Source organism: Xiphias gladius, chromosome 3, assembly GCF_016859285.1.
Source record: "Xiphias gladius isolate SHS-SW01 ecotype Sanya breed wild chromosome 3, ASM1685928v1, whole genome shotgun sequence".
Lineage (NCBI taxonomy): Eukaryota > Metazoa > Chordata > Actinopteri > Istiophoriformes > Xiphiidae > Xiphias > Xiphias gladius.
Window position 1 is genome coordinate 15845236 of NC_053402.1, and position 12426 is coordinate 15857661.

The 12426-nt window shown below is 41.5% G+C and overlaps 2 protein-coding genes across 7 annotated transcripts in view; both read right to left on the minus strand.

The window, feature by feature from the left end:
• The window catches only part of baiap2a (BAR/IMD domain containing adaptor protein 2a), a 50827-nt gene extending 44931 nt beyond the window's left edge, over nucleotides 1-5896 (minus strand). For all 6 annotated transcript variants that reach the window (XM_040123859.1, XM_040123862.1, XM_040123861.1 and 3 more), the window contains exon 1: nucleotides 5610-5896. In XM_040123859.1, the coding sequence (XP_039979793.1) occupies nucleotides 5610-5681 (72 nt within the window). In that variant the 5' untranslated portion in view covers nucleotides 5682-5896. The remainder of the gene's footprint in view (nucleotides 1-5609) is intronic.
• A 1414-nt stretch (nucleotides 5897-7310) lies between these two features.
• Nucleotides 7311-12183, minus strand: LOC120788147 (charged multivesicular body protein 6-like). The gene is made up of 8 exons (XM_040123697.1): nucleotides 11972-12183; nucleotides 11300-11409; nucleotides 10351-10438; nucleotides 9664-9750; nucleotides 9192-9257; nucleotides 8751-8831; nucleotides 7830-7905; nucleotides 7311-7739 (listed from the first exon to the last, which is right to left on the minus strand). Exons 1-8 carry the CDS (start codon nucleotides 12038-12040, stop codon nucleotides 7690-7692), a joined length of 627 nt encoding a protein of 208 aa, XP_039979631.1. The 5' UTR covers nucleotides 12041-12183; the 3' UTR covers nucleotides 7311-7689.
• Nucleotides 12184-12426: the final 243 nt, after the last annotated feature.

A 12426-nucleotide genomic window follows, 5' to 3' on the forward strand; every position in this document is an offset into this window, starting at 1 on the left:
ACACGTCTTGCAATGAAAAGCTTAATTTCAGTTCAGGTTACGCTAACTGGTCAGATGAGGAAGATATCGGTGAATTTTGCATGTCAGCTTTAAAGCTTCCAGAAAGGGTTTTTATGAATTATGGATGAAATGTGTGAGGGTCCCACTGCTGACCACCTCCTTGTAACATTCAGGTTTCACCACAGTCCAAAACAGACAGAAAATCATGTTTCTAGTGCTCAACAAATGTAAACTCAAAATGCACTTATATCTGTTTTTTTTAAGCATCCTAAAGTTCCAGTCTTTTCAATTTGAATGCAACATGGAGGTAGTACTATTTTTCCCCGTCTGTTTTTTACTTCATGCTAGTGCATCTCAGTGAGCTTGTGAAAAAAAAAATACACATCCTGCTATAGTGTCAATTAACAGAGAACAAAATAAATAAATACACTGAAAAGGACAACGAGAGTCATAGAAGTGTGTCTGTTGCATTGGTCACTTTACACCCCAATGGCAAAGTTTCCCACGGTGAAAACGTCCTCACCAAAAGGAAAAGGCACAAAATGTGGGTATGCGTGCAAAATTTCCTACTTTCTGTACAATAGCATAACTAGTCTGGGGCTCAGAGGAACACTGTGGTTGCCTGCTCAGCGAGCCTAGTGGTGCAATGTGGCCACTGCTACTGAAAGTAGCAGCATCTGCCACAGAGACATACATTAAAGCTAGCCACAGGCATGTTAACTGTAGCTCATGACCCATAAATGTAAGGCCACTGTCCACTGCCACAGCACTAACTAAAAGTTTTCTGTCTCTGCCTCTGTGTCTCTTTCAGCCTGTGTAATTACACCTTCACCCTCCACAGTAATTAGGGACTATTTCAACGAGGATGTGGAATGTCTCCATCTATATTGCCCTCTCTTCTTCTTCCTCTTTCCCCCACCCCCTAAAACTAAGTATTTTAATGCTTTCTATAAAGCAAAGGAAAACCCTATGCATGTGTTTTTTGTGACGGACAAGTAATATTATGGATGATAGCGATCTTAACAAGGTGACTTCAAATCAACCTTTTCTGTCAGCGATAGCTACAAAGCTTCTTTGCGGTCAATACAGTGTAGCCTTGGATTTAGCACTGAGTATCTTCAGTCTCCGTCCTTGAAAAAGCAGTGATGAGTAAAAGAGGAGAGCGAATGTCTCTAAACCATCCGCCCCCGGACGTGCAGAGGAGGTGGGTGTGTGGAGCAATAGTCCTCTCTCTGCATCGCAGTCAAAGGCACAGGGAACAAATCTGCTGTTCCACAGGCAATGAATGTTATGATATCTCCCGCAGTGCATAAGGCAATCTTTTCAATGCCCTGGGCAGCAGCAGGCATAAACTTGTTGAAACACTATATTCTGGAGGCAGATGTTCGGGAGCCGAAGTCATTTTAAACTCCATTAAATCGTATATTATATGGCAAGTGGCGCCTGATGTGATATACTGCTAGAAAAAGGTAAATAAAGCGATGGATGACGTTTCCATTCAAGTGGCTCTGGACAACTTCTTTATGCAAGCCCACAGGGACAAAACACAGCAGTGTATATACAGCAGAAAGGGCTGGTTTACACTGGACCACTTATGGGCCTTTTATATAGCATTTTTCATCAATTACGACAGGTTCAACGTCTCCCTTTTATCTCTGTCTGAGAAAAACGCATGAATAATTGCAAAAGATTATGTGACCTCCCATTTCTTCCCTCTCAATCGCCTTCTCCAGCCCTTCACCAACTGAACGTCCTTTAGCACAATGATATGACAGAAACACATAAGAATAATGGCACGTTGTTGCTAAGAGACCACCTGTTCAGATCTCTCACATGAGATTGTGGTGAAACTGCAGTCCTCTTATCGTCATCAGAATATCTTTGATTTGAGTTTAGTGAATGTCACGACAATATTGCAACTGAGAGAGAAACCTATTATATAACAAGATGTCTTTTGAGCCAAAAAAACTGCATTTCAGATCAGGGTTTTTTTTTTTTTGTTTTTTCTTCTTTTAAATCAAAGAGCATACTGCAGCGGTGTCAGACTCATGACACAATGAAGATCTTAAAGTACGGAGTATCACACTTGATCCAGTTAACGTCAAACAACTTTTCTGCCCTCTACATAACAGCCATTTGAGAAACCGGCATCCACGGTTTTCCAGGCTGTGTTGACGATGAGGGAGTGGTGCTGCATGGGAAAATTAGTGTTGTCCTGAGGGTTGGTAGACACGAGACACACCCTTCTATTCCCTTACCTGCAAGGGCGTGTTCAAAACGCGCACCGCATGTATCGGGCACAGAACAAACCACACTTTCTATGACAAAGACTGAATAAATACAAGTAAAATTTACACTGAGCTACAGGATGTGTTCAACCGTCTCCCCTGGATGTAACCTTTCACAACCTTTATTGTTTATTTTATTTACTATTTATCAAAAGTAACTGTTGAACTCATGGTAGTGATTAAAAGGTTGCGTCAGTGACTGACTTAACAAAAAGCCCTATTCTTCTTCAGTCTCTAGTCTGATTAATCTGTTTGTTCACTTCAACTTGTCCTCCCCCCCCCCCAAGCCAGGTCAGACTTAACCCATTGGCATGCTAAGAGGCTTGTCCCAGGGCACCACTTCTCTCAGACACCCAGCAACACGGCCAGCTGGTGGAGATGACTGTGGTGCGCGCGCACATGTGCGCAAACACACACACACACACACACACACACACACACGCACGCAAGCACTGGGTGTCAGTCTTAAGTATCCGTCTCACCCTGTCAGCGCGGGAATGACTAGATGCCAATTGCCACGTCTGGAACTGCCTGTCTATGTGAGGGAGGAGAAATGAAGTGAGTCACGGAGGATCACGCTGAGATTGCTGGGTTTGCAGGGTTGACTCCCCTGTTGATCGAGGTAAAGTCATCTAAGAAAACCTAAGGAGTGCCTTTGGTCTTCACCAAAGGAACAGCGCTCGCAGGGAGATTCTGAATCCTGGGTTTCGCCCTCACTGTGCCTACAGTCCAAGCCCTGTTAAACACACACACTCAACTGGGCTAACATGAGTCACGGCAGTGGAGTTGCCCCCCTCTCTCTCCCTGCGATTACTCAGTATCTGCCCAGCTGCTGGCTGCAATGACTTTGCAGCCACCGTGTGTTTTTACATCTCCTATTCCTCAGGAGATATCGGTTTGCATACACAGCAGACAAACACAATTACTGTCTAGGTACTAGGAGGTATTCAAATGCGTAATGGGCAGAGTTATAGTCGGCAGCCAGGTTTGTGAATATTAAAGTAATCCCCCCCCCGTTTTAGCAACTGCATTAAAAAAGGTCCAAAGCTGAGAAAAAGGTCAAAGGTACAACAGTGTAAACATAACAACTTCAGGGGAGAAGTCAACACTGAGTCCCGGCCAACACTATGGGAAGACATATCCAATCATCGTGCCCCACTCTCTGTGCCAGTAATGATGGGGTAAACTTGGTTCAATTTTTCTGTTTATGTTTAGATTTGGAGTAAATTTTGCATCTTTTTAATTACTTACATCAGTAATATAATCTCGTTCTAATTCTAAAACTTATGCAACAAGCCCCGCAGCTTCACCGTTCCCTCAGTCTGGCCTACATTCCCACGAAATTAAAGGTGACAGTCTGCACTTCAGCCTCAGACAATGTGTCATTTAGCAACCAAACCAAATGTCAGCAGATTTCGGTGACCAAACACGCAGATTACTGCCTATCCCTAGGATAAAATGTCAGCATTTGAAAACGAAGTTAAAAAACAAAAACAAATTTGGTTTTGAGGGTATAAACACCTAAAAGCGTGCAGTATACTGTGAAAGACTGATGCTTTTTCATCACTGAAATATGGTGGGAGTCCGATTGAATCCATGTCTTAAAATATTAAAGCACACTAAGAAACTTGCTTTTACACTGCAGGGTTGTGAAGAAAGCAAGAGGAGTGCCAAATAAGCAGTGACTATAGATAACACTCTCTCTGACCTCCTAGCTTTTGCCACTGGGTCAGATCCCCGGTGAGGTAGAGGGACTGCGTCTCTCCACCCCACTGCCCATCAGCGTTCTCGGCTGTCAGGGCTCTGACGGGGCGCTTTCACCCCAGAGACAGAGCCCCACTGCTGGGCTTGCACTTAAATGAGCAACGCCATCTACGGAAGGACCTGTTCGTCCTCAAGGGTTCAGGATCCAGACACCTGCAGTGTGTCTGTGCTGATTGACCCACATGAGTAGGTGCTCAACACTCTGACAAACCCCGACAGAGCACAGCATCCAATTCATGATGAGAAGGATACACTGTTGGCTGTGTGGCCAATTTGTCACAGAAATAGCCACCTGAAACGTTCGCTCCACTCGGCGGCTCTAAAAGAAGCACAAGTCAGTCACTCTCGGCTCATCTGACCTCTTTTCTGATAGATGTCTATTCCCTGTAGGAGATTTGGCAGCTCCCCTCTGCCTATTCTTGGCCTCCTGTTAGAGGAACTACTGCTGGCTTAGGGTACAGCGACGCGTAAAAGTAGAATAACATTTAAGGATTATTATGTGACTGGAAACATATTAAAAAGGGGCCTCCTCTAGTGGCAGCGAAACCTGAGATCATCACTATGCAGACGCAGGTGTGGAGCCCTTATAACATGAAGTTTTGTTAACATTCCATCAGTGGTGGCCTGCAACCCCGAAACACGGCAAAGTTAGTGAATCCAGGCCAGTAAACAAGTAGCTGATTAATGTATCAGTTGATCCAAGCAAAGTCAATCATCCATCAATTTGATAAATCAATTTATCATTTCGGCCACTCATCAACCAACAATGACAAATCCCCACATTATCCCCACATTGGCCGCCTCTCTTCATTCTATATTATTACAAATTAAATGCGATTCAGTTTTGGACTGTTGCTTGGACAAAACAAGCAATTTGAAGACATACTTTTGGAAACTTGTAGATCGTGTGCATTTTCCCCCCTCCTATTTTCTTAACACCTGCTTGCAAGGTTTACCCAGGGTTTTTCTTTTTCTTTTCCCCTTTCATGTAGAACAGGTCTGAATGTTGAAATCCCTATGGGGCAAATGTTTTCCTTGTTGCAACAGATAAGCCCAACCTTCTCTGCCCGTCAAACACTGACTTCTGGAATGCGATATGTTCCTACTTCAGCAAGACAACCAGCCCTATAGAAACCCACTAGTATACTAGGAAAAAAGGGCCTACACCACCATCAGCGCGGTAGGTGGATTATAGCCACGCAATATAGGCCTGCATGTAGGAATAGACTGAGTGAACGAGTGAGTGACTTTTAGCTGAGAGTAGTTGTCTTAATTATCAAACCTGGCGTCGCGCAAAAGTATGTGGAGGTGGAAGACAGAGCATTTTGGTCAATTGACAAGTGATCCAAAAAAAAAAAAAAAAAAAAAATTCAACCAACTGAGCTGCGCCTCTCCTTGAGATTATCGAAGAAAAAAAAAAAAAAAGTACGAGGCTTGAATGCGGCTTGGCCAATAAATAATAAAGTCTGATTCATGGTGGATTTCTACAGTGTGTCGGACACCTGAACCCCTATCATCACATGCATTTCAAAACTTTATTCATTAGTTGAACCTTACCTTATAGACATTTTCCGTCAAGCGGTGAACCTCGTCGGTGCGAGACATTGTGAAATCTTCGGCCAGGACCATAAACGGTTGTTGTTTTTTTTTGTTTGTTTGGTTTGTTTTTTTTTGTCCCTTGAGAGGTGTATCCGCGTAAAAGAGGGGGAAGGGGTAAAGCGACTACACCGAGCTGATCAAACCACGGGCAAGGCAACGCGCCCTTGAGAGGGTTGAGACGATGCTGCGCTCCCGAAACCCCACTCCAACTACACACACACCTTCCCTCTCCGCCGCTGACAAGTCCGCTGCTGCCTTCACGGACTCCTCGAGAGCTCCGTTTTCTCGCCATCTCAGACGCGCAGGGGTGTTCACAAATAGCCAAAAACAAAAAAAAAAAAACGGACACTGTAACATTTTATAAATATGGTTTGCTTTGTAAATCACACGGTGCACTAGCACAGGAGAAAATATAGAAATTGGGTTCATTAGTAAATAATATTAAAATACTAAAATTTAAAGGAGGTGGGAATAAAGGCTAATATTTAACAAACGCAACATTATTACGTCAGGTAATAAAATTACTACCATGTTGACAAGGCCTCCCTATCACAGAACGTTTGTTTACCACTTGAGCACTCAGATCCTAAATGCAATATGATAACTCCATCTCGTCCAATTGTGTATTTCTGTACCCATTTAGCTCCACAATTCCCATAATATAGAGGCAAATATGTGTGTCTTCAAATAACACTTAATAGCCTATTTAAATATTGTTATTTCCCTGGAAAAAAACAAACTGTCATTACATATTTGCCATATTTATATTGATACTTCTGGTTTGTGTTATGATGATCTTAAAAAGTCACAAGTCTATTCTATAATCTGCATCCACGTAAAACAATAAATCTATAGGATTAGCAATACACAAGTGCCATAAGGTATTGGTGGAGTCCCCCTGCCATTTTGTCTTCAGAGAAAAGGTGCCTTTCAAACAGAAAATGAAAACCTGTTTTGTCTTTCGCTTCCCTTTTCTTTCTCTCTCATGCATCATTTGGACAAAGAATGGCAGCTCTAAATGAAACCAATCCATCCAAAATGACATAATAGTCACTGGGGTACAGTGTGCACCCTGTACCCCGGTGTACCATTTCCACCGGTGTTTTTAAGAGGAACTGTGTGCTGCATTTGAGCTGTTTCCTATCCACTCAAGCCTCTGCGCACACTGCTGCTGTCATCTCAGTAACCTGTAAATGATGTTCAGTGCAGTTGTCACCATGAAGTTTCGCTTTTTTTCAGTTTACAAAAGAATATTTTATGCATGTAATTGCGCCACGCAAGGCTGTAAGCCAGTCATACTCTGGACTGTTTTCAGTAACACCATAGGTGATGTTTTTCTCACAGTGGGTAATTTATGTTAGCTTCATTGTGCATGCTAATTAAGTCTGAGTGCCCACTCAGTGTAGGATTATAAATACTATATCAGCTTTCTTGTCTAAACATTTACCACATATCGGCAACACGTGCATTCTACTTTCTGTCAATAACCACACACACTTCACTGATGGCATGTGAATGAAGACACCTGTTTTGTACTGTGTTGAGCCAAAAAACTAGTGAGGAGTGCCACCTTCTGGAGGATGCAGGCTACACAAATTAAATATGTGAACAAAACAGTTACTCTATTATAAGGGAAAGAATGAGAAAGCCAAGACGACATATTATTGCCACAGCTCCATTTAATACATAAAACAACTGAATTCAATGTGTAAAACATCTAAAAATTAGTCCTGTCATTCAGTTATGCCTTAACCAGCACAGTTACAATGTCACCTTGCTATGCTATTCCAAGTCAGACATGGAGGAACAGGACATTGCGCTTCCTTTATATACATACGTCAGGGGAACAGTGAACTAAAGTACAGACACAGTGCTGATCCTGTAAAATGTGTAAAGGTGCGCGGATGTGTGCAGGTCCCACCTTCAGCTACTACGAATTAAAGATGAAATACTGAAATTGACAGAATTTCAGAACAAAGACAGCCTGCTCCGTTTTTCTGGAGTCCAACACCAGGACATCAACCACTCATTCAGTCTGTTAGGCTGCCAGCATCTCTCTGCCTGGCTTGTTCTTTGCTTCTCTCTTCTCTAGAAAAGAAAGTAAAGCAAATATATTCAGTCTGGCATCAATTAAAATTATATGAATTGTGGAAAGAATGAAAAAAAGATCAACTGTACCTGGTTCAGCTTTAGTTGCCTCTGGGACTTCTGGTATTGGCTCAGTGGGGACCTCCGGAAGTGTTACATCTTCTCCCTGGGAACAGAGACCGTAAAGGTTATGCAAACTAACGAGAGAAGTGCAAAAAATTCAGTTGTCAAGCTAGAAATATTTTTTAAGTTATAATTTTGAAAATGTCAGGTTTTTATTTTTTATTTTAATGAGCCAAAACCTGTCAAGTCAATTAAATTGAATTTATATTTATAAATCACAAATTTGGCTCAAACAGCTTTACAATCTGTAGAACATAAAACACCAAGTATCCTTAGACATATATACTGCTGTACCATGCTCACTGTCCAAAAGAAATTATAATATGGTGAGACGTTATATAAGTGCAGTCCATTTACTATAGAGCTCGTGTGTTTTATTCGTATAATTGGATCAAACCAAGAAACAGTGTCTGTGTTCAAAAGTGAAACAAAGTAATTTGTGCAGTGTGATAGGGCTGAGACTCATTCATAAAAGAAGAAAAATCTGCTGAGGTTTTAATTATTATGAATCAACCAAAATCACATTCCCGGCTCAGTTACAGCCTGTTATTACATTAAAATGATACAGTGGCTTACTTCAAAATTCTTCCATCTCTGCTCAATTCATTCCGCCTCCTCAAGAGACAGATATTATACAAATCTGAGGTCAGAGGACCAACATGCAGTTTTGGCACAAAATCCCCACTTGACTCTCCTCTCAATCACAGCTTTAACCACAGTACCGCTCCAGTGGAAGCGCTAAGTGGCCAACGGCTGCAGCCTATGGCTGCACCAGGCCTCGGTGTGTGTAACTATAAATGTGAAGTGGGGTGTTACAGGAAAAGAGCGTGCACGCCCAGCAAACATTCCCTTTATCGATGGAGGTTAAACACGCAGCTTAACACCCACCTCAGCGATAGCTTCCAGCTCTGCTAAAACAGCGTCCTCGTCCTCCTGTGTCAGGGCTCCAGCCAGCATTTCATCTATTTGCTGCAGGAGCAAAAAAATCTGTTAGCTGACAGGACGGCGAGAGCTCCGTTTTTTTCGGACCTAAAATAGGCATGGACATTTAACCGTGGACAAACATGAGTTTTTGAATCTCTTGGAAAGTTCTGCTTTAAGCGGTCTGCATCACACACCCTACATGTACACTGTTATATGAAGAAACTAATAAGTTACTGGTAAATAGTCGCTTTTTTCAAAATTCATTAAGAAGTCCTCAGATTTTGACCACCAGTTATAGTGCAGTTTTAATTCATTTAAGTTGATATTATGCTTATAAGCAGACTATTGGAAAAGCAGAAATACCTCTGTGCACTTGTATTTGACTAACATCAAGCAGACATTTACCCTTTGATATTCAATTGATTCCTGGGTCTCATCCAGGATTCTCTCCACATCTTCTATTGACATGATCTGTCACAAACAAGGAAAGAAAGCCCACATTAAATAAGAAAGGTGATGTGGAGGAAAAGTGTTTTCCACAAATACTGCCTGGCTTGTGAATTTCCTGAGCAAATTCTGTACACCGTATCCAAGGATGTGCTGCAGTCACACCTCTGTAATCAAGGCTTTGCTTCTTAATCCTTTAATCTTCAAACAATGTGCACCACCAATGCTACCACAAACCACAAGCTTTCTGTGCGGCTCAATCCTCACCCCAGGATCACATTAAAGAAAGTATGCTTATCAGTGGAAACTCTTACATTGTTTAAGTATAGACACACATATCTAAAGCTTAAGGGGGTATTATTATTACAATAAAGTGAAAAGCATATTTCTCAACCCAAAAGGCAGGAAAAAAATAGAAAAAAATATCTACCTCATGCATACTCTTCAGACAATCGTTCCCAACCTTAAGCCCTTCGATGACTTTCATCTCAATTTGCATGAACTCAATTTCTTGAACCTGTTGACAGATATTAGCATATTAAAAAAAAAAAAATTACAGACACGCATGACAAACAAAACAAACAAAACAAACAAGTGGTTCATTACATTAAATATAGGATTTTAGAATTAATAAGTCCTTCCTATATTGATTTTTTAAAGACAGCAACACCCATCATTCTCTACATTTTTTTTAAAGTCGAGATTTAGGTTGGATTTTGCAGAAAAACCGCTTGATTGCATTATAGTAACCAAGCAGCATAAAGGGAGATTACAGCAGGATGAGATCACAATTCCACTGATGTGGAATGAGTCAGAGGCCTTAGAAAGATTTTATTGTAATATTTGGAGTCACACTGAATCCTTCCTCTCGCTCTTTAAAACAAGCGCATCAGGTATAAGTCTGATATTGTCATGCGACACAGTGTCGTTCGACTTTTGCCAAACGTATTAGAGTTTTTTATTTAAAAGAATATGCTGTGAATGGAGAGAACACAACCTTTGCTCCTCTTAGGATGATGAATTGTTAAATGTTGTTGAATTATTAACACTACAGTACACCTTGGTAGTGATCCTTATATCATGAGGGGACAGAAGAGAGTAATCTCAAAAAACTTACCATGCGCTCCAGGTTTGAAATCTGATTTTCTGTCTTGTCTAGCAGCTGATCCTGATATCGTTTTTTCTTAAGAAGCAGCAGTGCTTTTCTGCAATAACAAATAAAAAGACAAAACCTAATTTAGCAAAGAGTATGTTTTTTTTTTTGTTATACAGTGTGTAGCATTGCAAACCGAATAAAACAATTACAGATGACGCTACTGAGCCCAGGGAGGGGTCTGTGCCCCAGGAGATTTCAAAAGTGTCAATATCTGTGTTAAGTTCTGCATGTAATGCATGCAGATTTTTTTTTTTTTAATCAAGTACCATTACACGTAGGACATAACAGCTGTCAATTTATTAGGAACACCTAGCGAAAACTAACGCCATCTAATACAACAGTCCTGCAATGAATCTTCCTTCGTGAAGGTTATAATGTTCAGTTTTTGTTAAAAAGGTGCTGATCCAACTGTATGATCATTTTGGAGGCTGCAGTACAAGGAGATGTGTCTGTTGTTTAGCCTACCCTCACTGATTTGGATGAAGTGCACAAAATAACAGAATACATAACAGTCAACATAATGCAATACAGTTCAACAGCACCTTGCAGCCTCATAAATGGTCATAAAGCTGAATCAACTTCTCTTTAACACAGTTTCAAAAAAAATGAATATTACAACCTTCACGAAGGGAGGATTTATTGCAGGACTGTTGTATTACACTGCATTAGTCTTGGCAAGGTGTACCTAATAAACTGACAACTGAGCGTGATGGTACAGTACTTTCTTTTTAAAGCTGGTCAAGTACACATTGAATATTCTTTCAAATTAATAACCTCTCCCTTTTTTCTCTTGACTGCCTTCACAGTGGTGTGCCTACATGGTGATAGAAGTATATACAGATATTACACTCTTACAGATCTGAACAGAAGGGGTTTTACTGACTAAATGGCAGTAGCTCTCGATACTCACTCTTTCCTGCCATCTTTTAGCAACTGCCTTGCAAGAAGTCTCTCCTTCTGCAGTTGCCCGGTGATTCTCTTCTGGTACTGCTTGAGCTTATCTCTCTGCTGCTTCAATTGCTGGGAATGAACGCACAAAGGCAGAGCTATTTTTATAGAGTAACAATACAGCCTTTATGAGCCATCTAAGGGAAGAGTCAATAAATAAAAACGCTGATTAATTTGCACAGTACCACATCGTACACTGACCTGACACACGTGTCCAGTGTTTGTATTTGTACAAACACTCACATTACACCCTTAGTTTTGATGTTCACTACTATGGCAATATAATGACAACATACTGCAAACGCTCTCGAAAAAATGCCCAGAGTTTAATCTGTTCGTAAGTTATAATGTGTCGACAGCGATTGAAAAATTACGTTTGACAAAAGTAATATTTATGGCATGAGTGTTTTGACCGCATTACAAAGCACGGGGGGTTTTATATTTCCTTCACAACAGCTGTCACAGACACACATGTTGGGGAACAGTTTTAGCTCGTCCAGACAAGGCAACCCCGTCTAACTATGGACTGCATTAATATCCAAAGGCAAACACACCGGCTAACGCTCCTCAGCTGACACTATCCTTGTGCTCATGTAACGGGGCTAATCTGCCGCTACCGCCGCTATCAGCTCACCAAAATGGCTTTGTCTTGTTCCGTTACACGAGAAGGTCGACTATTTCTCCCAAAAATGTTTCCCATCATTTAGCCACATCCCCGCCAAACCCTCCTCCGTCGACCTACAAAATATCCCTTTTCACTGCACATTTCGCCATGGTCATAAACAGCCTAAAGTGGCTAGCAGGCTAACTGACGACCACCATGGCCACACTTCTTTTTTTTTTTTTTTTTCCCGTGTTACCTACGGCAAGCGAGGCGGGACCTTCAATCTGTTGTCGTACAAGCCTTCGCACTAACTGGTTCTCCTCAAAGAACACCCGGTGCCAGTGCGCTGAAGTAGCAGAGAGATCGCAACATGATAACACGACACAGCTACGGCCCGATATCAGCAGCACATATAGTAGATAAGGATAGGAATAACAGTGGGGCGGCACAATGACAACACACACACACACACACACACACACATT

Excerpts from the sequence above, each read along its gene's own strand:
- LOC120788147 (XM_040123697.1), bottom strand. The coding sequence starts at position 12,040 with ATGATGGGAAACATTTTTGGGAGAAATAGTCGACCTTCTCGTGTAACG. Across the intron at positions 8,832-9,191 it reads AATCAATTGAATATCAAAGG|CAAATAGATGAAATGCTGGC; the intron begins GTAAATGTCTGC and ends TTGCTCCTGCAG. Across the intron at positions 7,740-7,829 it reads GGCAACTAAAGCTGAACCAG|AGAAGAGAGAAGCAAAGAAC; the intron begins GTACAGTTGATC and ends TTTCTTTTCTAG.